This window comes from Eleginops maclovinus, chromosome 1 (assembly GCF_036324505.1).
Source record: "Eleginops maclovinus isolate JMC-PN-2008 ecotype Puerto Natales chromosome 1, JC_Emac_rtc_rv5, whole genome shotgun sequence".
Lineage (NCBI taxonomy): Eukaryota > Metazoa > Chordata > Actinopteri > Perciformes > Eleginopidae > Eleginops > Eleginops maclovinus.
The window spans coordinates 17,807,517-17,833,803 of NC_086349.1; the positions used below are offsets into that span (position 1 = coordinate 17,807,517).

Genomic DNA, 26,287 nt, shown 5'->3' on the forward strand with positions numbered 1-26,287 from the left:
CAGTTTCATGAACCAGCCCCTAAAGTCTTAGGAGATGAGAGTTATGCACATGACATTGCCATTAAAATAAACTACACATTTAAGGTGCAAAACATGCTTCAGGGGCCCTTACCATATGATCTTAGAGCTGCTTGAAAAGAATCGCAGGGCAATACTGCCCTCTAGTGGAAACTTAATGCAAACAAAATTTGACAAGACATAGCCAGTACAAACCACAATGTGTTTGAAAATCTTTTATATTTTCATCAAGACAAAAACTTTTTTATCCTATTCTGTAAAATTCTTATTGAATAAAAATTAGTGGCATGATTAAACATTTGGACAGAGTATACTAAAGAAAAAGCATCGCAGTCTGCAAAAACAGGACTTGAAGTGAATGTTAAGAGGCTGATAATTTTAAATCATTTAGTAAACGAAACATAATTTTAATTTACCTAAATACACCTAATACTTGGGTGTATACATCATCATAGTCAATTTAGTACCATAAATTAGGCTCTTCTGCCCTCCACTGGTCATTTTACATAGCCTACATTACATCATGGTTTTAAATGATTCCACTAATAGGAAATATTAGGTCATGACGAATGGCACCAATCAAAAACAGAAAGAGAGACCCTCTGTTGTTTTACTGAAACTGAGTGAGCAATGATGCAATAAATGATTCATTTAATGAGCTGTGATACAAGTAAGATTTTTCTTTAAGCCATATGTTAAACACTTATTAAAAATGATTTACATTGGAAAATGCAAGGAGTATGCACATAGCCTGTAGTCCACTAACAGCATTACAAATCCAATATTGTATTGACTGTAGGTCTGTGTGTGTTGAGTTGCTATTAACATCAATAGGATTATAACATCTAACTCAATATTGACCTTGAATTTTGGGATTGTGTGATTGATTATTATAAAAGCATTTATTATCTATAAGCCTGTAATACCTCCCAGATATATTAGCCTATAAACAGATGATGTGGCTGTAACACTTACCAGGTATATTAGCCTATAAACAGATGATGTGAGTAAAGTCATTATTAAGCACATTTGCTATTCCAGTGGTTTTCGGAAAGGGCTACTTGACGTGACTGACTAAAGCCCTGGCCTACAGTAATGACAACGAATAGCCACAGTCTGGACTCTAATCATCTGATTTGGTAAAGCCGCTATAGCTGGAGGACGCACGGGGAGAACATTTGGCAGCAACTAGATTAAAATGCTTGGCGAAGGTTGATTTGAGGAATTTCAGCCCTGACCCTTTTTCGTCAGGAACGAGCGCCGTTACGTCGGAAGAGCAGCACGAGCCGGTATTGCAGCGAGTTTAATAGACAGAAACCCCAATATTAATCTACTCGATATCGATAATAATAACGCGAGAGTTTGCAAGTTGCCTCAAGACTGTAGTTGCAACTGTCAAAGGTGGAGTGGATACGCGCATGACCCAACACACATTACTGTAATACTGTACACGGCCGCCGAGATAATATCCGTATTAAAAACCGAAATAATCCCGAGGTAAGGAACCGAGGAGTGTACCAAAACCGACTGAGGTTTGGCGTTTCAGCTCATTTTCCTTCGCTTTGTTTCCTTTTACTCTAACCAAGTGTTTCGCTGCCGTCGAAATTACTGCACTAAATATATTTTTGTGCCTCCCTTTAGCTCCAGCCAGCGCAAGGATTTTTTTGTACTCCTCCTTCGTAATAAAGTCGCCATTTTGCTTCACTGCCTATATAAACCATCCCGTATTCTAATATTTTTCCTCAAGGATCCGAGGACCTACCTATTTTTCCTGGCTATTTCTTATATTTCTGGAGTGTTTAAAGAGAAGACAGGGGTTGAAGAAGTGCCTCGTGGTATAGCCTACATATTAATGCAGGGAAGGAGGGGGGGCAAAGCAAAAGGAAACTGGGAATGAGGTGAAAGTATCCTGGATTTCTTTTTATGTACAGACTTAAATGTCATTTCTCTTCTCCTCCCCTGCTCCTGTTTTTATCCACCTCGTCGTCGTCTGCAGAGTGGGGGAGATTGGACAACCGTGACGACTGTCCACTTCATTTCTGGCTCCCCAACCTCAGTGTGACCGCTCGTTGACGAACAGCAGGTGTGATTGCCATGTAACACAACATTGGTGGAAAAACGCCCACTTCGGTGTCTGTCTCCTGACCCCCTCCTCCCTCACGTGGGTGACCCGGGGCCACCCGGCCCCTAGTGCTGGGTGACTGCCCGACACTTCAGGTAGGTGTGGCCGACTCTTTTTTTACTTAACATATAAATAAGCAGTGGTGTTAAGTTACTAAGTTGATACTCAAGTACTGTACTTGAATTCTGAGGTACTTGTACTTTGCTTGAGTATTTCCATTTTTGCTACTTTGTGTTTCTACTCCACTACAATTCAGGTAAATATTGTACTTTGGATTCACTGTAGTACCTTAAGTAACTTTGCAGATTTTGATTAATGATGTGAAATGTAATCAACTCTTAAATAAGCCTTTAGTTACACCTGGAGTAAATTCACAAGCTGACCTGTAGTATAACAAGTATTTAAAATGAGCTGCACCTTTACCGGCTTTAATAACATCTAAATCCATCAATAACTATAAACAAAACATATAATATTATTCTGAAATGGGTTATCTGCATAATTAATACATACTTTTGTACTTTTACTCGAGTGTCAATTTTAATACAGAACTATCAATTGTATGAGAGTATTCCTACACTGTGGTATTTCTACTTTTTCTTAAGTAAAATATCCTAGAACTTCCTTCATCTCTGTAAATAGGCAACACGGTAACCTTGTTGTAGTTGACACACACAGCATGGCAGTGAGCCACGTGCGGAGCTAAAATACTTATTTCCAGGTTAGTTTATTAACAGATTGGGAGAGGAGATGTGAGTGGATGTCACCAGGTTTTGTTGTGTCTGGTCAGATGTATGGTAATGTAGGACTGTCGTTTAGTCGTAGAAATTATCTTTCATGGAAACAACAGCTGCAATGTTATTTTTAAAAATGCTAATAAAGCGTTATTTTATGAAGAATTATTTTATGAATGCTTCATTTGTAAAAAGTACAGAGCTCACTATTGTAACTCAAAATGAAATATTACAAGCGTGCATATTCTCCATTGATTATTGAGCGTTCTATATTCTTGTGTTTCACTCTCGCCACCACATTTGTTTATTTGAAGAAGTGAAATGATCTTCTTCTCTTCACACTCTGACACGTCAGGCAGGAACAGGAAGGCGTCTACTGTCAGTGTTTGCAATATTGCTGCAACTTGAATTGTGCCGCAAGCTCGCCAAACCTTATGAAGTTACATTTATTACCAACTTTTGACAAACTGAGCTTATTGTCACTGTGACGGATGAGCCATCGTCACTTCATGCACATTGAGCGTGTAAACAGACACTGAGTGGCCCCCACTGAGTGACCCTTTGTGTGCTGTTGTAAATTATTAGGAGAGTGGCAAGAATGTGTGTTAGGAGAAAGCATGCTGGATCATAATCTGTCCCACTTAGCATAATTAGCAATTGTCAGCCTTGATCCATTAGACTGTCCCATGCTGGTCATGAAATAGGGTTCAGTACACAGAACCCAAAACTGACACAAAGGCTTATTATGGCTGATGGGAGCATTATGTTTGTAATGGATTGGCAGATGATGCCATGTAATCCATCTAGCAGCTCACAAATGAAGATTAGCTCTCACTTACAGCAAAACAACTTTACTTTAATTTTGACAATGTGAGTTAATCATGAGATGCATCGCTTGTTTTCATTATAAAGAAAGAAACAAGGAAGTAGTACTGAATCCCCCGGTCTCTCCCTTTGACCCACCTTTTTGTCTAATGGGCAGAGCCATGGAGTTAGTGTGTAAGTAAGAGTATTGATTTTGAAATGAAACATGGAAGGTCACATCTTCATTAGCACTGCAGATTATGTGTGAGCCTCTACTCAGATAACCTTCAGTCCAATCACACCGATGGACGACATGAAGAAAGTGCATTGCAGAACAAGGGAACACTATCGGGGGGGGGGGCAATAGAACAGGATTGATGAGCATCGAAAAGCGTCTAAATACCGCTTCTAGCTATCACTCTCTCATGTGTGTTTTTCTACCCTCTCAACTACAACTGCAGGCATGGAGAGCCCAAGTGGCCCCAGGCTTGGGAAGCTGTCCTCAGCAGGGCTGCCAAGGGGCCGGACCCCAAAGCATGGACATCCCCAGGAGCCTGTCAGAACTATGCCAGGCCCTGAAAACAACAAGAAACACAGTGAGTGACGAGCCGCCACACTTAGTCGAATGAAAACACTGTGTGGACTTTAGAGCTATTTCATCAAACCTTGTTTTAAATGTGGAACCTCGGAAAGCTTTTGTTTGTCGGACTGAGGTACACGTATATGTAAGCGTTGCAATTGTATTCTAGCTAATGGCTCTCTGTAATCTAATAGCTTTAATTTGTAGGACTATTGTAATTGTTTTGTGGCCTATAATAGCTCTATGCTGGCTATTCAGGGCTGCAGTTTAGTTTCTCGAGGACTTGATCAACCTACCACACTAATAATCATCTCTGTTGCTTTTTTGAATGGAGTATGTTTTCAATGGTTCCCCAGCCTCAATGTAATATTACCCCTCCCACCACATAAGGGCCTGGACTACACACTCTTCTCTTAGACTGCCTCACAGTGAGAAAACCATACAAACAAGGACTGCCAAGCACTGACATTAGCGAAACCCTAAGCCAACTGGATGGAGATGGAAGATTTTGGGAATGAGAGAGCCAAGCTGGGGAATTATGTTTCAATCCAATAACCAGCAGATCATCATGACTTTGTTAATAAAGTGAGGCAGAGTAGGAAAACTGGAGCTGCTCTAATATGACCCAGTTGTTTTTGTTGCTACAAAATAGCCCCTCATTCCTAGACACACGCAGACCGATCGCTGGCCTACACAATTTGTTTCCTTTCCGTATTAATATTCAGCCCTTTAGGCTAGATTTGCATGCCTTTGTGCGTGGGTGCATGCATGTGTGAGTGTGCTTGCTGTGGACAATGATACAAAGCTTAATTCAGGTCAGAGCTGTGAGGGCACGAGAGCGTTGGACAGTGTTGAAGCCGTGTAGTAAAGGGTTTTTAATGTTTTCATCTGTTTGGTCTTTTGAGAGTTAGCAGTTTTAAAAATGCTCACAACACGGGCCCTAACTTTTTATTGTATACAGGCTGCCAGCTGTGGTGTTTTTATTTTGAAGAACTGATTGTAGTGTATTTGAGTGACATGTTTTTCACAGCAGCCTCTTGGAGTGTTATGTTTTATAGATTTTTTCACGCTTTATTACTCAATAAACAAGACATGTTTATAAATCAATCAGTGTGAAGTTGGTATAGTGAGCGCTGATCGTTTTGAGACTGAAGGCTAGAAATGAAAGAAGCATTCTTGGCTGAGGTTCAGTAATGAGTACCGCTGATGGTTATGTGTCCGTGCATGTGTATGTCTGTTAGTGCGTGCGTGGGTGCGTGCGTGTGTGCGTGGGTGTGTGTGTATGTGTGTGTGTGTGTGTGTGTGTGTGTGTGTGTGTGTGTGTGTGTGTGTGTGTGTGTGTGTGTGTGTGTGTGTGTGTGTGTGTGTGCGCGCGCACGCGTGGGTGCGTGAGTTCAGGTGATGCTTTCACATCTAACGGTCCTGGTCTTTACGGGACTTTTTCTGGTAACCTAAGACTACCGCTACTGGTTGTCTTGTTTCATTTTCTCTTTCCACAGTTGATGTTATTTCACTCTCATTAAAGTAGAGCTACTAAAAGCAACCAGTACAGTAATTATATCAGCAGTTGTGATAGGGTACGTCTGAGCTAAATACAGCTTCCAGCACTGTTTGATTGAACAAGATAAACATCTACTTCCACTTGGTTGTGGTTGAAAAATTGTCTCGTTTGGCTGCAAAGCAGCTCTTATCTGGAACATTTCCAGGGATTTCCCTAGCCTTTGGAGAGGCTTACTTGGTAACATTGCCAGTGGAGTTTTATGTGATTTTGAAGATTCTCTAAAAACATCCAGAAAAATCCAGGAATTGATTCAGACACAAAGCAGTATGGTAACGCTTTACAATAAGACTACCTTTATAAAGGGTTTAAGAACAGTTTCTTATTCATTAATTAATAAGGTTGTGAACACTTATATATAAATCATTAATAAGCTTTTATAAGACAAGAGATAAACAGGGCAACTGTGACCGGTTGCTTGCCAAATAGTGAGCCCTCATTTATCTGTACTGCTAAGCCTTATATTGGCTACTTAGCTTACAGAAAGAAACATCAAGCTGGATGGAGGGAGAATCAACTCAGTGAACAACAGATACCAAGGATGCTGGCTGATGAAGAAGACAAAGTCAGCTAGGTAGCCGATATAAGGCTTAGTCATCTTGCCAAATAGTGAGCCTGTGTTGATGTATGAAAAAATTAGAACTGGTTTATAAATGGTTCTTAATGATTAATAAAGTGTTTACAACCTAATTATTAACCTAATTATAAACACTTTATGAATCTTTTATAAGGTAGTCTTATTGTAAAGTGGTACCAGCAGTGCATAAGAAACACATTAAAAGTCTTACATTTTCCTCTAAAACATGCACTCAATTACAGTGGCATTGGCTATTCCCTAACAAGCAAACCCTAACAGCTGTGTGTTAGGATTCCAGAGGTAATCAAATATATTCATTGATATTGGTGGGACTTTCTGTAATTTCTCAAGCAAAACACCAACTCTGTCTAAACATTTTTTCCGTTTCAAACAACAAGCCATCTTTTCAAACGTGGCCTCATCTGCTCATTACTCATAAGTGTAGGTCAGGAGCACTCTGTAATGTTAATGATGAGGAGAAATGCTACGCTGCTTATCATATGGAGCCTGGAGCTAGCTCGTCGGTCCCAGGGGAACTGTGATTCTCGGTTTGGAGAAAGAAAGGCATCAATATCTAAAGCTTTCTGTGAAGCTTTTTCAGTCTGTGTCCATCGTACACAGTGTGCCCTTCAGATAACCAGGTACCGTATTATCTGCCCTCCTCCTGCTGCTCGGGTTTCATTTTTCATTACATGTCTCTGGAAAGTTTGAACTTTTCCACCCTGTTGAAAAATCAATCTCTCATGATGATCAATAAACGTTCTATTTGGAAACTTTGCATGATGTAACAATAAAGAAATCCTGAATGTCTGGAACGTTTCTTTTTTGTTGTGCTGTAGTGGTTTCTTGAAATCCCTCTCTGATTTTAAGCATGGAATCAAGGACTGCAGCTAATCGGGTTTGTGTGCTTTCCTAGACTGGTGCGGTTGAGCTGTCACCTTGCCACACCAGACAACTGGCAGGAAAGGATGTGGTCCTTGAGGGTGACTTGCTCTGCCTTTGTTTCTCTCTCTTTTCGGTCTTGCTCTCACATTCTTTTCACATTAACATCTTATTACAGCCCTAGTTTTGTAATTTTTTCTCCACCAGCGGTCTAAGCTGTTAAACAACCAACAGTGAAAGTATTTGAACAAAAAATATGCTGCTCTGCCAAATGCTCTCAGCAAGCCCTAAAATTAGGCGCCTCTCTGCAAACATTATTGCACAAAGGAGTTGAGAATAAGCTTGTGTGTGTGTGTGTGTGTGTGTGTGTGTGTGTGTGTGTGTGTGTGTGTGTGTGTGTGTGTGTGTCTTACCACGAAAGCAGTGCAGTTCCCTACCTGATCCTTTGACATAATATTTTTCTCTGAGCACGCTATGTGTAAAGGGAAATAGTAGCATGCATTCATTGGTTAAGAGCTGTCTCTATGGGTTGTCATCCATGTGTGGATGTTATTTGTGTTTTTTGTTTGTGTTTACATGTCTGCATGTGTGTGCACAGCAAGGAGTGTTCTCAAGTGACAACCCAGTACTCTAATTGCAGGACCTTCATTTCAGGCCTATCGACACCATCAGCTGACCCTGCATATTTGCCTCAGCAGCAATGTCTCGCTCTCCCTCTCCACCTATTACCGCTTTCTCAAACTTCCTCTCGATGGTCCAATTTTCCATGCATAACTGTCACTTTGTTCCATTATATGCTTTCTCAAACCCCTCATCCTTCCTCCATTTATTAGGGAGTTTAATCATCAGCAGTAATCCCCGGCCTCACTATCCCTGCCACCTTCCGTTCCATTCCTGCATCCGCTCTTCCCACACCGACAATCCCCATTGACCATCCTCAAGCGTCTCACATTTTGTATTTCTTATATTTTGGAGTTCTCGCCTGCTGATCCTTTGACTTTAGGAAAATGGTGAAATACCAAATGGTGCAATGCATATAGAGCTATAGATTGGAGAATGTTTGGGATGAAATTGAATTTGAGTGTTTTTCTCAGCCTGATGCTGCATCTCTTTCTGAAGAGAGTCCTTTGTCATTTTTGTCACACCTTTATTTGGCAGGCTTGAAGGTGGCATATGAGAAGGAGTACAGGGAAATGGTAGAGGAGAGAGTTTGAGATGGTGAGTCACTGTCCATAAGGAGGGCACTGCAAACAGTCTGGAGCAGGCATTGTCTGTCTGGCACGTATATACTATATGCGCTGTTGCATAAACACATGCCTCATCTCAGTGTGTAAACCACAACATATTTCAGTGCAGGAAATTCTACTATTCTCCTTTGTCCAGTCAGGCCTTCATTAGACTTTTTCTATTTAATTTTTTGTCAATTCAAGTGTCAGCATCATCCTGCAGGAATTCTGTTGTGCTTGGATGTCACTAAACATATCATTGGCAAGTGGCCAAATGGGCATCAGGGGATATATTGGGTTTCCAATAAGATGAGGCATGCCGCTGATGTGGAAGGCTGTGCAGAAATCAATGCAGGTCTGAAGAGGCTGTTGAGGTGCTGTGAGTCGCCAATGATGTGGCAACAGCAGGAATCTAAAGCCCAAGCTCTTTTCTTTTGTTTGGCTTCTTTAAGTGTGGTTTAATGGTGTTAGTAAATGGAAGTGTACCACAGGTCTCTGTGGTGTTTCCTGGATTCGAGAGAATTGATATCATATACAGAAGTTCAGACAACTGTGTGAAGTGAGCATTGTTTTCTTAAAGCTTTCACACTTCTTAGACTGGATACTTATTACGAGTTATTAAGTAAAAAGATCTAACACTGCTAGTCTGCTCATCACTTTATCATAAAGTGACACACATTTTAAAATGGGCCAAATCATGAATACATGATTCCTAAAACTAAAAGATATGTCAAAGCCCTCACATTTAAAATGTTGAAATTCTTAACATTGTTACACCTTATACAGGAATCAAATAATCCACAATGCACATTCATGCTGCTATTATTCTTCATTCATTTGACAAACAACCCTGTATTTGTGTTTTGCTATGTTGGTCCATTCTTTATACTTGGCAACTATTGTATGGCTGTGATTGCAAAGGAATACCTCCTCTGGTCCTGAAAAATACATTGAAGGACTCTACAAAAAGGGATGGCTAAATGGGATTCAAATGGAATTTAAATTAGGAAATATACATATGAAAGACTGTTCATACTGAGGGAAATCTTTGGTCCATTATGTCTGGCCCAAAAGTTATCATCCAACCCACAGAACCACTAAATGTCATATATATATTAAGTAATATGATAATAACTCAATGGATCTTCTTCATAATCACATCCAAGTAGATTGTATCAATTTAGATGCAATTAGATGAAGTGTAATGGCAAAAAAATGAGGTGTCTTTGTGTTTTCAGAAAAAAAAGCTCACAAATGAGTCGAATCATGTTTTTGTGTGATTGTGACAGCAAAAAGCATATCTGTGTTAGAGATAACGTAATGTATATACTGAGTTACACAAAAAGAGAGAAACAGAAAGATAGAGAGAGAGGGAGGACAGGAAGAGAGAGAGAAAGGAAAAAACAGAGACAGAGAGTCAGAGTCCGACTCAGTGAGCCAGTCTGGTTTTCTTTCAGTCCAGCAGCGCCTGCATCGCAAGACTCCTTCTACTTACTCACTGTCTGGAATCAGGCCTGACTGGGAGGGAGTTATGGGGACGTCTTCAAAGAGAGGTCCGTATAACATGGGAAGGTACTTCGTGCTGTGTGTGTGTAATGGAGAATTTGAGGAAATAAGACTACATAAAAAAGAATCGGTATACCAAAAAGGAAGTATGAGGTGGTGTGTGTGTGTGTGTGTGTGTGTGTGTGTGTGTGTGTGTGTGTGTGTGTGTGTGTGTGTGTGTGTGTGTGTGTGTGTGTGTGTGTGTGTGTGTGTGTGTGTAAAAATGCTGACATGCAGAGGGGAAAGTTTTGAAGAGCTAAGAAAACAGCCCATTGATAAACTCTAAAGTAATGATGTAAATGCTGCATTAAGTCCCAGTGTTTGCATTATCTGTAAACCAGGACACACACTCTAAAGAGACAGCTTCACCGTCCACTCTGCGCCGGTATCAATGTCTCCATCTATTGTCCGTTGAGAATGAGGATGTGGTGATACTGTGTCTCTTTCCATGAGGTTGTGTCAGTTGTGAGTGGTGTTTTTATGTGTGTGTTGTCTTTCTCCAAACCACACGATGTCTAAACCCCACTGTGCAGTCACAGACAAAGACTCCTGTGTGAGTGTTTGTCGAGGAAAACAAGTGACTGTTCTTCTGTGTGCACACCCGTGTGTGTGTGTGTGTGTGTGTGTGTGTGTGTGTGTGTGTGTGTGTGTGTGTGTGTGTGTGTGTGTGTGTGTGTGTGTGTGTGTGTTTGTGGGTAATGTGTGCACCCTTGCACTCAGGGGGAGTTGTTGCCCGCGTAGCTAGGAGAACACAGAGGTTATTTGAGATCATTAGGCAGCTGCCAGGACCCAGGAGTGCTGGATCCTTCTCTTCTCTTCTTCTTCTCTCCTCTTCTCTTCTCTGCTTCTCTGCTGTCAGGCTAAGGCAGAGTGGAGCAACAGTTGCAGACAGCTGGGAGCGAGTCATACTCTGACATTAGTTGAACAGCTGTTTTATCCCTGTGGCCCGAGCCTGAGAACCGGGTTTTAGATTTTTCCACAAAGGGCCTGCTTTGTTTCATACCAAGACAATGGCTGTGATTGCTGAGAGTGTTCTACCCATACGCGAGCAGACAGAGCAAAGTCAAAGAAACTGAAGAAATGTTAATGTTTCCCCCCGGATAGGTTGTATTTTTCATTTTTGCAGTGAAGTTTTCGGCCCCCCCTTTGCTCCACATGCATATTTTTGTTATGGTTTTGCTGCACTGAAAAAACTGAGACGTTGACTTTAATTAAATATATTATGTCAACAAATTTCACATAACTGTATTTGGTTAGTTAAAAGCAACAATAGTAAGTTGAACCTACTTTTTTTTTTATTTAGTGAAACTCAATGTTATTGCTTTCAACTAACCAAAAACAGTTATGTGAGATCTGTTGACATAATACATTTAATTAAAGTCTGTTTTTTCAGCGTGGAATAAGGTCTCTGGTAGTGGTAACTCAGACAAGTGGATCCTATTCCCATAGCAACAAGAACATATCTTTCCCAAGAGCAGCATTCATTAATTATGCCTTTCTTTTACAAGACCTTTATTTTATAAGACAGGAATTAGAATGCATGCTCAATTTCCTCCTCAGCACAAGAGCTGCACCGCCGCCTGCATCACCTCCCCAGCTGCTACCCAGACAGCTAATAGAGAAATGCTTTGTCGCCTTGAGAATATTAATACACTCATATCTATGCACACACAACACACTCACACACACTGGTAATGGTTTTGTGTAGTTGTTTGTGTGTATCAGTGTGTGCTTTTTATGCATGTGTTTGCACCTTGTGTTATGAACTATTCCCAAACACAGCCAGCAATGCTGTGCTGCTCTCATTCAATCTTATTTACACCTGCATTATTTTCTTTCTACCTTATTATTGTGAGTCTGAAGTAAAAGATTACATATAATTCGTCAGCCTGTGTTGGTGTCTGGGTTTGAGTGGGAAACAAAAAGAAGACAAATGAGGTGAAAAAGAGAAAGTTGATTTGTGTAAGAGGGAAAACAGAGGGGGAGGTCATGGCGGGTGGGACCGGATTGTCTTTTTATACACATTAACATCACTGACAGAGATATTTTTTTGCCAAATGCTAAAATCCTTTGTATAATCCCGGTAGGCACACAGAGTGCTCTGATAGAAAAATGAGCTGCACTAGTCAGTGTGCATCCTGTCGCTGCTTGTCAATGAGTTTACAGGCGAAGGCAGTTTCTCTGTCCTCAGCGTGGAAAACAGGTCCAAATCTATGCCGTACATTTGCTGCATTCCCCTTCACAACAAAGCCCTATCATGTCTTTTCAAGTAGATTCCCTTTGAACATTTTTCTAGATCTGAAATGACTGAATAGGCTCTAGCAGCTGTCTCCTGCTCGCCTTGTTTCTGCTGCCGCTCTCCGGTCTTCCCAGATCAATGCAGGGGAGTCGAGAGCTCATGTAACGATGTCTCAATCTGAAGTGCAGAGCCTCATCGTCTACCTGCAGCGCTGTCATTCAGTATTCTGCTTGGTCAGAAGAAGAAGTCATCGGCCTCTGCAATTCTCTCCTCTCTCCCTCAGCATCCTAGACACCCCCCCCCAAACCCCCACCTGCTCTCCCTTATGCATACTCTCATCCCTCAGCTCTCTCCATCTTCCCTCCCTCTCTCTCAAGCAGCACTGTACAGAGGAAATAGAGAGCAGAGGTCTAATCGTAGCAGAGAAGAGAGCAGTAATGAGCCAGTGCACCGCCTGTCCTCCAAAGTTCAGCGGGAGAAGGTTTTGGAAGGGTGTGTGGAGGAAAAGGAAGTGAGAAAAGCTAGACATGAAGTGTGAAAAGAGGCGAAGCGTCACGATGAGAAATGGAGGGGAGGGAGCAACGGGGAGCAGAGAGAGAGAGAGCTGAGGCAGTCAGTCCGCTGTGTGCTGTGTCAGGTTCACACAGGCACGAGCGATTATTAGCTGATCTATTTGGCTGAACATAAGGCCTTTACCCACAATGCCTTCTTTCCCACACACACACACACACACACACACACACACACACACACACACACACACACACACACACACACACACACACACACACACACACACACTCTTTTCCTGTATATATGACAATCATACGTAACATTTTAACACTTTTCAACTTCAAAGCAGTATTTTAAACTACTCTGTTTCATTTTGCACATTTTTTTGGTAGTTTTTAAAATTATTTTATTGTCTTTATTTTATATTTTTTCTTATGTCCTTTTATAATATACTGCATTGTTAGAGGAGCTCGGGACCTACAATTTTCAATGCCATAACTACACTGAAGCCACTGTGCATTTGATAATAAAAACCTTTGAACCTTTTTTTCATATATAGTTTGAATTTGTGAGATTCTGGGATTTTGGAGGTTTGTAAAATACAAAAATATTTGTGGACAGATGTCAAGAACATATTTAGATGGGCTAATATGATATAATTAATTCATATTTCTTTGCCATGAATATATAGCACTGGCAGTATTCTATGTTATCTGAGAGATGGTTCTTTCTCTCATTTCACCAGGTCCAGTGTGTGATGAGCCAGCAGAGGGGAAGAGGAAAGGTCGCCCTAAAGCAGAAGTGCAGGAACTGAGGAGCATCCCTGTGAGTATCTCTCTTTGAACTGAGTGGGTGTTTGAAGTGGGCTTCATTTTTTTCCTGCACAGAGTAGGCAGCTCCCCATGAATATGCACGATATACAGTACAGTAGCGATAATCCTTGCATGTACTGAACTCTCTCACCCCTGAGCAGGCCCATATGATAGTACAATGGAAGGAAGAGTTTAAGCGCCGCTCCAGGGTTAAGTGTCCGTGTTCAGGCTGCTGGTTAGAGTTTCCCAGCATCTATGGCGTCAAGTACCACTATCAACGCTGCCAGGGGGTGAGTCACTAACCTCTGTTCTTTCCCTTATGCGCCTACCGCTACCTTATACTTCAGAGAAGTCTTAAACAGTAGACCACATTAAAGAAAAACATCAAAAGGGGCCATCACAATCTGTGATAAAATCTGATTTTAAACTTCCAGATAATTAACAATACTCACACCTTAAATATGTAATGATTATTGACAATGCATGGCTGTTTCAAGAAGCTATGATAACTGAATGCTTCCAGAAACAGCTACCCACTCTCGTTGTATTGCGTAGGGAGGGAGCTCACAGTAAATCCCCCCCCCCCTCCTCATGTCTGTGTTTGTACCAGGCTACCGTAGCAGAGAAGCTGAGTCACGGCTGTCCCTACTGTGAGGCAGTGTTTGCCACCAAGGTGCGCCTGCAGAAGCACAAGCTGTGGAACCACCCTGACAGGGTTAGTATGGAGCCCAAGGACGAGCAGACCAAGCTCCAGAAAACCCTCGTGAAGACCAACACAAAGAAAAGGTGACAGCTCAAATTCCCACCCACTGTGACCCACATAATGGTGTCAGAATTGTCATAAGGCTCACTGCCCAAAACTGTCCTCCCTCTGTCTGTCAATACAGGCCAATGGAGAACAGTCCACCCTCTCCGATGTTCTTCAAAGTGAAAAAGACCCACGAGGTGTCCACGCCCTCTCAGAACGGGGAGATGGCCCACCAGAAGAGTGAGAGGAAACAGCACAGCCAGCCTTCCCAGCAGATTCACCAGCCGGTCCAACCTCAGTCCCAGCAGTCCCACAGCACGTCGTCGGATGCCGAGGGCAGCGAAAGCGAAGGGGACAGCCTTCCCGCTTCATTCCCCGACGAAGACCCAGAGCGAATGAGGCACAGTAAGAGTTCAACATATCTTTGGTCTCGTTCCCAACGTTCTCCTTATATGCTTGTATGTGTTTGACCATTCTTTGTTCTGTGTTTTTCTTTTGAGCTAGGACGGAAGCAGAAAACGCCTAAGAAATTCACTGGAGAGCAGCCTTCGATATCTGGGACATTTGGATTGAAAGGTAAATACAGAAAAATGATCTTACAGTCTATAACAATAAAAAAGGCTTGTCCAGTAATCTCCTGTAGTTGTGATCCTAATAATAAGTTCTGAAAAGTTGGCTGAGTCATCATTGATTACTGACAATACAGCGGCAGGTTGATGATTCACTGAGTAATGGAAACCATGGGAGGACATATATGAGGTGTAAGGATTGTGGTTTGTAGCCTCATTCAAAAGAACTCAACATCGTATGATTGGCCCTGTGAGTTATTGTGAATGCTTCCTACTATTTCTGATCAATGGTGCTGGTCTTTAAACAGAGCTAATGTCGCAACTGTAGAGGTGTTTTCATCCCACTACATGAATCAGTGACTCACACGGCTCTCCAGTATTGCTCTGCTTTTCTGTCTCATTCATATGCTGAAAATGTCAGTGACTCATATAGCATACACAGAGATGTAAAGTACTTATCAAACAATCCCTCCACAGCGAGCAGGTATCCATGCTTTCTCTTTTGCTTCCTTTTCAAACTGCTGTCCACTGTTTCAAAACTACATCCTTGTTTCAGTTTGTTCCCCTTTCTAAAAATGATTTTATATTCAGTATCCACTTTATTTATGTCAGCATTTATCTTAGTCTGCATTTTCCTTCATCTGCCCATTCTGCAGGTATCTCACATTTTACCTTACATCATTTCAATGGATTTCTACCATGACTGTGTGTGCGTGTGTGTGTGTGTGTGTGTGTGTGTGTGTGTGTGTGTGTGTGTGTGTGTGTGTGTGTGTGTGTGTGTGTGTGTGTGTGTGTGTGTTTTGTAGGCATGACTAAGGTGGAGGAGAAGCTGAAGGCGGGCCGTGTGAAGAAATCCGAGGGGAGTGGGTTCAGTGAAGAGCCCCAAAGAAGACCTACTTCAAGTCAGTCGTCCAAGAAAGATCCAGCTACAACCAGCTCGGGTGAACAACTTAGAAAGAAATAACAAGAACATTTATTAGCCAACTGATAAAACTCTTTAAAAATTAAGCTTGTGACAAAAAGACTACAACCTTTGTTGTAGTTTGTGAAATCGTCTCATAAGCTACATTTTGATATTATCACATGCTAAAAAAAGCATAGGATTAAACTGTCAGTTATATAGTACACAAATGTGAATGTCATACCCACAGGGACAAAGGACCAGTAATATGTGTTCAGCTATCTGACAGAGACTTCCTATTTCCTCGTGCTTTCTAAGGTGCGGACACACAATGGCAGCGAGCAATCCACGACCGAGGTGAAGTGGTGTGTCCTACCTGCTCCATCGTCACCAGGAAAACAATCCACGGCCTCAAGAAACACATGGAGATCTGTCAGAAGGTCAGTGGTTCATATAGCTGTCCATCAGGCCGGTGACTGTCATCACTTCTGATAGAGCTCGATGTGAAATATTATCCCAACAGACAAGTTAATACCGTTCCAAGACAAGCATACCTCCACTGCATTTACTTCTGGTCTTCTGAAAATGCCATAAATATCAAACGGTCATAAAACAGTACCTGCTGAAAGTTGTGGTCCCAGTGCAGTTTGAAATAAATCTTAAATTCCTACAGTTCCTATATAAATCAGGATCCAGTAACATGTGACACTATGCAATACGCCAATTTGCATAACAAAATCAATGTAGATTAAAAACAGTTTAGATATTTCCTTTCACCACATTTGTTATTAAACATATTTTTCTTTCAGAGTATGAAATAAAGCTCTCTCAACCCAAAACTGTCATTTCCACATTGGATTATAACTTTGAGTGCAGTGTTATTAGATACCCCTCCCTGAGGTCTCCATTGAGTCTAGGGAGCCTTTACAGTAATGATATTGATTTGAAAGCTGTTGAAATAACATCAGGCAGTATCTCAGTACAGTCATCTCAACCATGTAATATCCTTTACTCATCGGCTCTCCTACGAAAGCTAATATCCGTTGAAATGGGTTGAGGGAGAAGAAACTGTGCACTTCTGCGGTTTGTTTGCATTGCACTGAATGGTGGTCTACGGCAATTATAAACAAGAAGGGTGAAATAAAGATAGAGTTTATCCAAGTACATTATATTGAGTTTTACTGAAGACAAACCAACATCTCCAGGCCATCGGAGAGACCTGTTCATACAGCCACTTTAATGGCTCCTTGGCCCAGTGGCCTGTGTGACTCTATTAAAGTGACAGTCTGCCGTAAAGCAGTGACAGAATCGCCACATTACAGCTGGGCCACTCCCCATAAAAACAACTCTAAAATCAATACTGAGACCAGGAGAGTAATCTACGAAAAGGAACACTTTGTAAAATTGGCTTTCTTTAGTCCCAGAAGTTGAATTTGTCTTCACCAAAAATGTGCTCTAATAACAACTATCTATTAGGTTACAGATATAATGTTGATATACTGATAGATGTAATATAGAGCATAGTCTGTGATAGTGTTGAACTTGTTATTTGATCCTCTGTTTGGCCTTTACCCCCTGCAGCTCCAGGATGCTCTGAAGTGCCAGCAGTGTCACAAACAGTTCAGGTCTAAGGCCGGGCTCAACTACCACACCATGGCTGAACACAGCACCAAGGTACAGAGAGCTCAGACAGCTAATGTTTCACCACTGTCACACTGACCCACTAAACGAGCAGTTAGCTATTAGACACTACAGCAAAGCACTACACCCATTCAGGGACACACTTACACTTGTGACCCTACGTATTGAAATCCACCGTCAGTACAGCCTGTGTCAGTCTCACAGTGTTGGTGAGGGGTGTCTTTTGATACATGCAAACGTAGGAAGGAATCAAAAAAGTCTGTTTTTCCCATAAGTTATATTACATTTATCTGGTGCGTATTCATTGTGGGTTCTAAGCCCGTCTCTAAAAATCTCGTCTTGAGGTTTGTAAACGATCAAACCTTTGACCTGTTCATGTTGATCGCCCTTGAAGTGCTCACGCTCCTGTCTGCAGCTGTCTTAACTCTGAAAGCAGAGAGCTTCATTAAGATATTATCATGACGCTCCTGCATTAGAGCAATGGCGCTGCTATGAAGTTTGCTAAATTATTCAACACTGCCTTGTTCGGAAAAGTACGATGAAAGATTAATGAACGTACGTGCACCAAACCTTCTACCATATGTGTTTGTGATAATGTGTGGTAATCCTTTTCAATAGTTTATGATACATTGGCATATGCATGTATGTTTCAGGGGCTTTGTTTGTGTATGTTTTCCTCACAGAGATGTCTGTACCATCTCTGTGAGGCACGTGAACTGTCATCATTTGTCTTCAGTCTTGACCTTTGGTGGTTATTTTACCTTAGTGGCAACATTCCAGTCAAAAGCTAAGCCGTCAGTGTGTAAAAACGAAGTTATCCTCACGTGCTCTTCCTCAGCAAAGTCCCCAGTATCATTTTTCATATTAGGTAATTAAAAACTTTTGTGACAAGCTGTGCCGTGTGTGATTGTGCTCTAGACTCAAGTAGCTGCTGATTAGAGAAAGCTTTCATCATTAGCAGGTTCCTCTTGTGTCATTCTCTTTTTTCTATCAACAAGACCATTTTAAAGGGCATTTTATTCAAAAGCAGAACCGAGGAGAATCAGACTCACATAATCTTAAAACATATCCCTCTTAGAATTTTGGTGGAATTGTTTGTTCTTCAGTAAGATGTATGCTGTCCTACTGTGGCGGCTCAAGTTGTGCATTGTATTTCTATATAACGTATATTAACAGCTTTTAAAAGTGTAAAGAAGACAGTTATTTAGATATTTTTTTAGTGTAGAGACTGGTGTTACATTTTCTTCCATGGCCACAATACAAAGCAAGTGATATGCTGTGTGAGATATACTTTTGAGAACATAATATGTAATCAGAAGTGTTATTTCTTTAAATACACTAGGATATTATTGTGTATGATATATTGTATATTGTGTATAATATATATTATATTGTGTTCCAATCAGTTTCTGCAGCATCCTTATATACATAGATCAATGTTTATGTACTGGGAACTGTAAATAACTGAATTATTTTGCTTCTTTTTTTTTTTTTTTTCCATTTTATGTATTGTTTGTTTGAGAAACAGATTTACTTCAGTCTTTTATAAGCTTCGTTATGATTTGATTTGGCATTTGGGCTCACTCTGGGTCCAATGTGTAGTCATGTGTCACAGCCCAAGTGCAGTGTGGGAAAGAAACAAAGAGCACAGGGGTCACCTTTTCAGTTTGACCTTGATGATGCTGGTTCTGCCCTGATCCCGCCGCCTCTTCTTTCCCTCATCTTTCTCCCATGCTTGCTCCTCTGCTGTCTCTGATGGAGGCATTAAGAATACATGCTGATGTAGTTTGATGTGCTCTCCTCCTGCCAGGGTAAATCAATGGCTGAGCTGGTGTCTGTTCCCCTACCTGCGGGCATGAGCTGTATTTATTTTAAGTATTGAAGTGCTCTGGCACTATCTTCTCTTCTTCTAACCCTTCCAGAAAGCTAAGGCTATGTCTCAGTCACCTCAGTGCTTTCTTTGTGTGTCAACATATAACAAAACACATGAATCTCCACTCCACTGGGACTCCTCAGTAAGGCCAGACTCTCCACAATCCTCTGCACTTTCTGCTTTCTTCTCCCTGGCAGCTCTGCCATCTGTTGTTCTGGTCTTGGCTGGGGTTTGGCACCAACCGACAAACACGAGTTTGACAGTTGTCGTAAACATGCCTTGAGTAACAGCCTCACCATGTAACCATTTAATGATCCTGGCACAGTGAGAACAACCCGAGATGGAAAACACATTCTCATCACCATTTTTTTCAAAGTCAGGAGGGATGGGGAAGTGTTGTGGTGCGACACGCTTATGCGGCGTTGTGTTTGTTCCCCCTCAGCCCTCGGGGAGCGAAGGCCAGACGGGCGACGAGCTTGAGGAGAGAGAAAGGCTGCGCCGAGTGCTCAAACAGATGGGACGAATCAAGTGTCCTAGTGAGGTATGCGCTATGTCTTTCTTCCTGTGTCCCTTTCTCTTTTCCTTTTCTCTCGTTTGTTTCTACTCTTGCTTTCTTGTGTCCTTCATTTCCATTTGTCAAACTTTCCTATCTTTCATGTCACATCTTCCTCTGTCCTCATCTGCCAGTTTCGATTTTGTTTCTCCCTTTTCCTCCGGCTCTTCTTTTTGTGTCTGCCTCCTCTTACCTCTCTCCCTCCGTTTTCCTTTATGCCTTGTTCTTGACATGTTGCCCAAAACCACATCAACACTCTGTTTCCCATTACTCACACTACAGTGCAAAAGGCAAAGATTTGCAAAAAATAGACTCTCTACTGTGACATGTTCTCAAACACAGAAAAATGAGCAGTTTCCTCCTGTTTTGGTTTCAACAGTAAAGACTAAATATATACGTATTGCAGCAATTTTGTTACATTTTAGTAAAAGTACACGTTATTATGCTTACGCAGTTTCTCGATTACTGTAATGTGTTTTCATTCTGTCTCATTTCTGTTACCGGCCTCACACAATCACACAAACCCTACTTGTGCAAACTCACACACATTTATACAGGGCTGCTCAGCCCACTTTTCCAACCTGATGGGCTACCAGTACCACCAGAAACGCTGTGGAAGCGAGTTCTCTGACAATGAGAAGCCTGTGTTTCTGTGCCAGCACTGTGGAAAAACCTACCGCTCCAAGGCCGGCAGAGACTACCATGTGCGCACCGATCACCCCCCAACCATCACCACCACCACGACAGCAACCAACAACAATAACGGCAAGGACTTTATCACCGACACCAACAACAACACTGGAAAAGATAAGGTAATAACATCATGGAAGCCTTTTTACCAATGTTTAGAAGCATTTTTACTGACTTTACTGTCAAAGTTAGCAAACGTTTACCCATGTTCCACTCAAGGAGGTCCTACTGCTTCCCCAGGTTGTTTCTGAGGAGTCTCCATCATTAGGCCACAAGGTGCAAAGCCCGCCTGAGAAAGCACCGTCGGGCCACTCTAAGGAGAAGGAGAGAGAAGCCAGGGACAAGGACAGGGAAAAGGAGAAAGAGAGGGCGCAAGTCAAAGAAAAAGTAGCACCGACTGCGAGCCAGGGGGATGACTTTGATCGGACACCCAGTGGCAGAGTGAGGCGCCGCTCAGCTCAGGTGGCGGTGTTCCACCTGCAGGAGATAGCCGAGGATGAGCTGGCCAAAGACTGGGGCACCAAGCGCCGCATCAAGGATGACCTGGTGCCCGACAGCAAAAGGGTGAGGGCAGAGAGCTGATGCATTGACCAGATTTAAGTGGTCGAATCACAGCAGATAGCTATGCCACTGTGTATCTCTTTTAAACACATACTTTAAAAATATTATTTCAAGCACCTTGATACAGATGTTCTTTTTGTGTGTAGTTAAATTACACCCGTCCTGGCCTCCCCAACTTCAGCCAAGAGCTGTTAGAGACCTGGAAGAACCAAGTCAAGGAGAAGGGCTTCATCTGCTGTCCCAACGAGGTAAGGACATTTACTGCTACACAGTAATGTGTATTATATATAAAAAGATACTTACTGTATTAGAAACAAACAAAACCCTGTGTTTATTTCTGTTTTGTCTCAGAACTGTGAAGCTGTCTATTCCAGTGTATCGGGACTAAAAGCCCACCTTGCCAACTGCAGCCAGGTACAAACGCTCACCTGGAGCAGAGCCAACAACCTGATGTCCCTCTGTAGTTACTGTAGTCAATATAAGAAAGCAAACACACAGAATTTCACAGACTTTCAACAGATTGTTCATGTTGTAAACATTAGTTATTTTGAATTATTTAAAAGGGGGTTACAGACTTTGGTGTTATTATGCACTTATGGATTATTATTGAGCTTACATATTGTGTGTGTGTGTGTGTGTGTGTGTGTGTGTGTGTGTGTGTGTGTGTGTGTGTGTGTGTGTGTGTGTGTGTGTGTGTGTTGTGTGTGTGTGTGTGTGTGTGTGTGTGTGTTGCAGGGAGGAGGAGAACTTGGAAAGTACACCTGTCTGATCTGTCAGAAGGAGTTTAGCTCAGAGAGCGGTGTGAAGTACCATATCAGCAAGACACACTCACAGGTTGGTCCTTCTCAGTGTATATTTCACGACCTAAATATTATTTAGTAATAAAAATATAATTTTAAATAGAATGTACCTTAAAACAGTCGCTGAAGTTGGTATGTAGGTCTTGTGTAGAATGTGTTACTGTATGCATCTAATGTGCTTGTAGGGAAAAGCTTATATAGATCTATAACTATATACAGAAAACGTCAATAAAACCAAGAACTGACCACATTTTTTCTGTCTATAAATATATTTTGTTGATACAAAATAGAGGCTCGATCCCACAAGGTCAAAAATAATCACTGTTTTATTTAACTACAGGGGCTCATATTACTGTATAGAAACATGTATAAATGTTATACAGTCATACACATGCTCCTGACAGTGTGTTTATCGCTTTAGAACTGGTTTCGTGCAGCAGTCAGTCAAGTGGTCTCTACTACGAAGAGCAAAGCACCAGAGGACAATGGGATAAAGGCTGAGGTGAGGAACGGTGCCACGGCTGGTAAGAAGAGGGGCCGCAAACCCAAAGAGCGCCCCCCCGTGGTTGCACATCTCCAAACAAAAACTGAAGCGCCTACCATTACTCAAAACTCAACCCCTGCTGTGACCCCTTCACAGTCCCCCTCCTTGCTCCCCGAGCCAACGGACAGTGCTAACCCAGGCCAAAACAGACAGCCCATCCCCTCCAGCGCCAGACGAAGCAAACCGTAAAGGCTGTTGTTGTCAGAGTAGCTCTGCTTTTGTCCACCCAGGAGCCAGAGAGGAGTCTCACTGTAAATGTTGTGCCAGGAAGCTAAAAGACCTTTCTAACTCCACAAGGACTGGGCACCGAGAAGAAAGTAAAATCAACCCTTAAGAAGTAAAACATTTAGTACAGACTTTTTGAAATCCCAGCGTAAATGTGTCTACTGTGATAAACAATGCTCATGTAACAGTAGGGTTTTAATTCTCCATTCCACTTTTGTCTCCTTTTGAATACCCATATTTCAGTTTCTGTACTCACTGCAGGGGTGTCAGTAGTATTTCAAAATAAAATCCTGACTTCTACATGGTTAGCATTTTCTAAACAGAGGTAGTATTCCAAACAGATGCAGAGTAATCCTCTCTACAATATCAATGTTGTGTTTGAGAGGTTTTAAAAGGATATTCTATTAGCATGGTGAAGTCATTTAATGATAGCTAGTGTTTTCACATTTTTTCCACAGATATACTGTACTGTGTACATAAACAATATCTATATCTATATATCTATATACTCAAAGCAATGATGCCATCTGTCATTTTATAGCCTGACACGTCCAAGTAGATCATGAGCAGTCAGAATCTTTGCAGTGTGTGCTGTAGTGCAATGTTGTTTTTACATTATGTTTTCCTTGCTTGTTTCTTTGTGTTTTTTTTTACTTTTTATTATTTGAGTAAGCAAATGTCTCATAAGCTAAAATATTGGTCAGTTGTTTAACATCTCACTTCAGTGACATTAACTTTTTATTTTATCTGACTTTAGGACATTATGGTGAAAGGTATCTACTTAGACAACCTTAATTAGGTGATCATTTCTCTACTTCTTTTACACTGAAATTAATTAGAAGAATAACCCAAAAGGTGATTGTTTGAGATTTTCCATTTCTAAGGTATATGTTAATAATTAATATGGCATTGTTTAATCGATTTTAAACAAAAAAAACTTGAAGCATATGTCTAAAATAGGACTGGCAAAGCTTAATGTTGGACCGAGGGAGGAACTTTGTGTGAAGCTTGTTGCACCATTGCAGCACAATCAAATGATGTGACACCATTTTAAAGGAGGCCGTATTTTGGCTACTGCTTTAGCTTGAATCAAAGAGCTGAGGAGAGAATACAAATATCTTTTATAGAGGTTGAGAGGTTTAAAATAATCTTTTATTAAACAGAAACATTGCAAATGAAGATTCACCTTTAATGATGTGTATGAATTAGTTCCTGGATGCTCAAAGTTATTGCCTTGCACTTTAACCCTTAAACCCCTCTCGCTCCCGTCTTGTATTTTTGCACTCCAGGAGTATTCAACCTTAACCTAGTGGCTCTCAGGCACAGGAGCGGGAATATTTAACTCTGATGAAAAAGCTACAGAAAACTAAATTTGTCTTTACATGGGTAATAAGCAGCATGGTTAACTCTTTCTAGATAGAATCTGTAATCTAACACAACCGTATAATTATGACTCACAATACAAAGCCATAACAGGTCATGGCTGCTTAACAGTATAAAGTAAGTTTAGTTTAAGATTAAAAAAATAATAATTCCTAATTATTAAATACAAAATGTGTGCAATCAAAGAATATTTTCACTGTAACATCTCTAAAGTTAATACTTGAATCCACAGTTTTATTAAAGATTTGAACAAATTAAAACTCCATAAATATGTGATTTATATTTGGAGTTTGTGTCCATACAAATAATGACTTGCTTGTTTAAAAAAAAATACAGATTGTAAATCTATTTTATATTCTCTTGTGTGTATAACCCGTATAGCAATCTGATAGCTTTGGATACAGTTGTGACGTGGGGATATTCTGGTAAGATAACAGGGGTGCTTTACTTGCCACTCGACCTTAAGGACCTAAACTCAGTAAGTCCACTCATCCATCCTGCCACTCTCTCCTCATTGGCAAGTCATGAGAATGTTGCACCAACAAATGTCAATGTCATCATTTAAATGGAGCACTGATGTCAGCCAAACATTTCCAAGAATCATTAAATTTGAAATAAATGTGTCCCAGGTGGTGTCATCCCTATGCCGTGACCTTTTCTATTATAAAGCAAAGATTTGAGCTGAATTCCTCCACTTTTAATCAGCTGATGGAGTTTGTTCAGGTGGGGATGATTATGCATGTGTCTGTCTCTGGTAATGGGATGGACCTTTATCTTCTATCCAGGTTCAGCAGACGGAGAGGATAAGTTAGACAAGCACTGATGGGTCTTTGGACCTTTTCGATATGAGTTATCCTGACCTTGTGTGTGAGCGTGTGTGTGTGTATGTGAGCCGTGTGTATGTGTGTTTGTACAAAACAGTTAGCACCTTTGTAAAGACTGGATGTCAGAAATGGTAACACTTTTTGTTGAGTTTAATGCTGTGGCACAGAATCAGTTCATCAGCTGCTTGTTACTCGTGTCATTAATGACGTCACATTGACTGTGTTTACCTGACAAGCTTTGGTGTTGCAATATGATAGTTAGGCACTGCTTTTAACAGTGGGTATTTTATATTTTATCTCACCCTTTACTATCTGTCTTCCTATGATGTGGAACACACATATCTATCCCGCAGTGTAAGCTAACTGCAACATCTTTAGAGAGTACAGCAATACACCATATTTAGCTGGTTTTGTTGGCTTGCTGATATTTTGATATTGATGTGTCTTCTCAAAATTGTATGGCTTTTTTCACTTCCCCTACTTTTATTTGTTTGCTTTTTAAGTATAATTAACTCTTTAAAAAAAGGGTGAAAAGATTTGTAGACCACAAAGGACATTGTAGGCCCATGTGTCGGCATACACTGTTATTTTATCCATTTTGATGATGCACATAAATTGATCTTTTTCAGTACACATTGACAACACATTGAGCGAGTCCTTTATTCTTATTATTATTGTTATCTATTCAATATGGGACAAAAAGGCATATGTATGTGTGTTTGTTTCTGTATTTAGTGCACTTACTATACCATGAAATAGGCTTGAAATAGGAGTGTTGTTGGAGCTTTCTAGTTACCCTGACTGTGTGTGGTGTGACTTTTGTACCTGGGAAAACAGCAGGCTCAAGTGTCTTCCCTTAGTCAGCAATGTTATTTCCAAAACCAAGGTTAATCCACAAACATCCGCTTAGAAAGCCTGAGAATTTTACCCTTTTATTTGGAAAACTGGTTTGTTTCTATACAACCTTGTTCAAAAGCAGGAAAAGGCATCCACGCCTGTTGTCAGGGCCATTGTGACGAAACTGTTGAGAGTTTTAAGAGATGATGTTGTAGCTCATAAATGGTTATGATATAAAGGTAACAGGTGACATGAGATTAATGATGTATTAAAGATTTCCATATCTGAAATTGAGCTGTATAGATCCTAACATAGGAGGCATCAACACCTCCTTTGAGTCTGAACTGTTACAATTTTTCTCCCAAACTTGTTGTATTACCTGTGCATTAATATCCCTCGACTGATTAATAAAAGTTTGTTGACTAAAATTGTGTGTTAACTGTGTTAAGTTTAATTTTAGTTGAGCTGTCAACATCTAACTTTAGCTGTTATAGTGAACTCTAATTTCTCACAGTGATAATTTTGAGA

General features: G+C 41.0%; 1 protein-coding gene across 8 annotated transcripts; it reads left to right on the forward strand.

The window, feature by feature from the left end:
• Nucleotides 1-1,354: 1,354 nt before the first annotated feature.
• On the forward strand, nt 1,355-26,187 carry znf512b (zinc finger protein 512B). Of its 8 annotated transcripts, none has more exons than XM_063882650.1 (18): nt 1,355-1,515; nt 2,015-2,235; nt 4,140-4,274; nt 13,544-13,623; nt 13,772-13,900; nt 14,221-14,396; nt 14,498-14,763; nt 14,863-14,934; nt 15,734-15,868; nt 16,147-16,268; nt 17,410-17,502; nt 19,785-19,883; nt 20,453-20,707; nt 20,826-21,149; nt 21,293-21,394; nt 21,498-21,560; nt 21,882-21,980; nt 22,368-26,187. In XM_063882650.1, exons 3-18 carry the CDS (start codon nt 4,142-4,144, stop codon nt 22,677-22,679), a joined length of 2,460 nt encoding a protein of 819 aa, XP_063738720.1. In that variant the 5' UTR covers nt 1,355-1,515; nt 2,015-2,235; nt 4,140-4,141; the 3' UTR covers nt 22,680-26,187. The 8 variants fall into 8 exon arrangements, with proteins under 8 accessions (XP_063738720.1, XP_063738712.1, XP_063738746.1 ...); XM_063882657.1 differs by lacking the exon at nt 1,355-1,515 and adding an exon at nt 1,534-1,550; XM_063882642.1 differs by lacking the exon at nt 1,355-1,515 and having other exon boundaries at nt 1,524-2,235.
• The last annotated feature ends 100 nt before the right edge of the window (nt 26,188-26,287 follow it).

Bases quoted from the DNA above. Each gene is read 5' to 3' on its own strand.
- znf512b (XM_063882650.1), top strand. From the start codon at position 4,142: ATGGAGAGCCCAAGTGGCCCCAGGCTTGGGAAGCTGTCCTCAGCAGGG. The intron at 16,269-17,409 runs GTCAGTGGTTCA...TACCCCCTGCAG, and splicing joins ACATGGAGATCTGTCAGAAG to CTCCAGGATGCTCTGAAGTG. The intron at 21,395-21,497 runs GTAAGGACATTT...GTTTTGTCTCAG, and splicing joins TCATCTGCTGTCCCAACGAG to AACTGTGAAGCTGTCTATTC.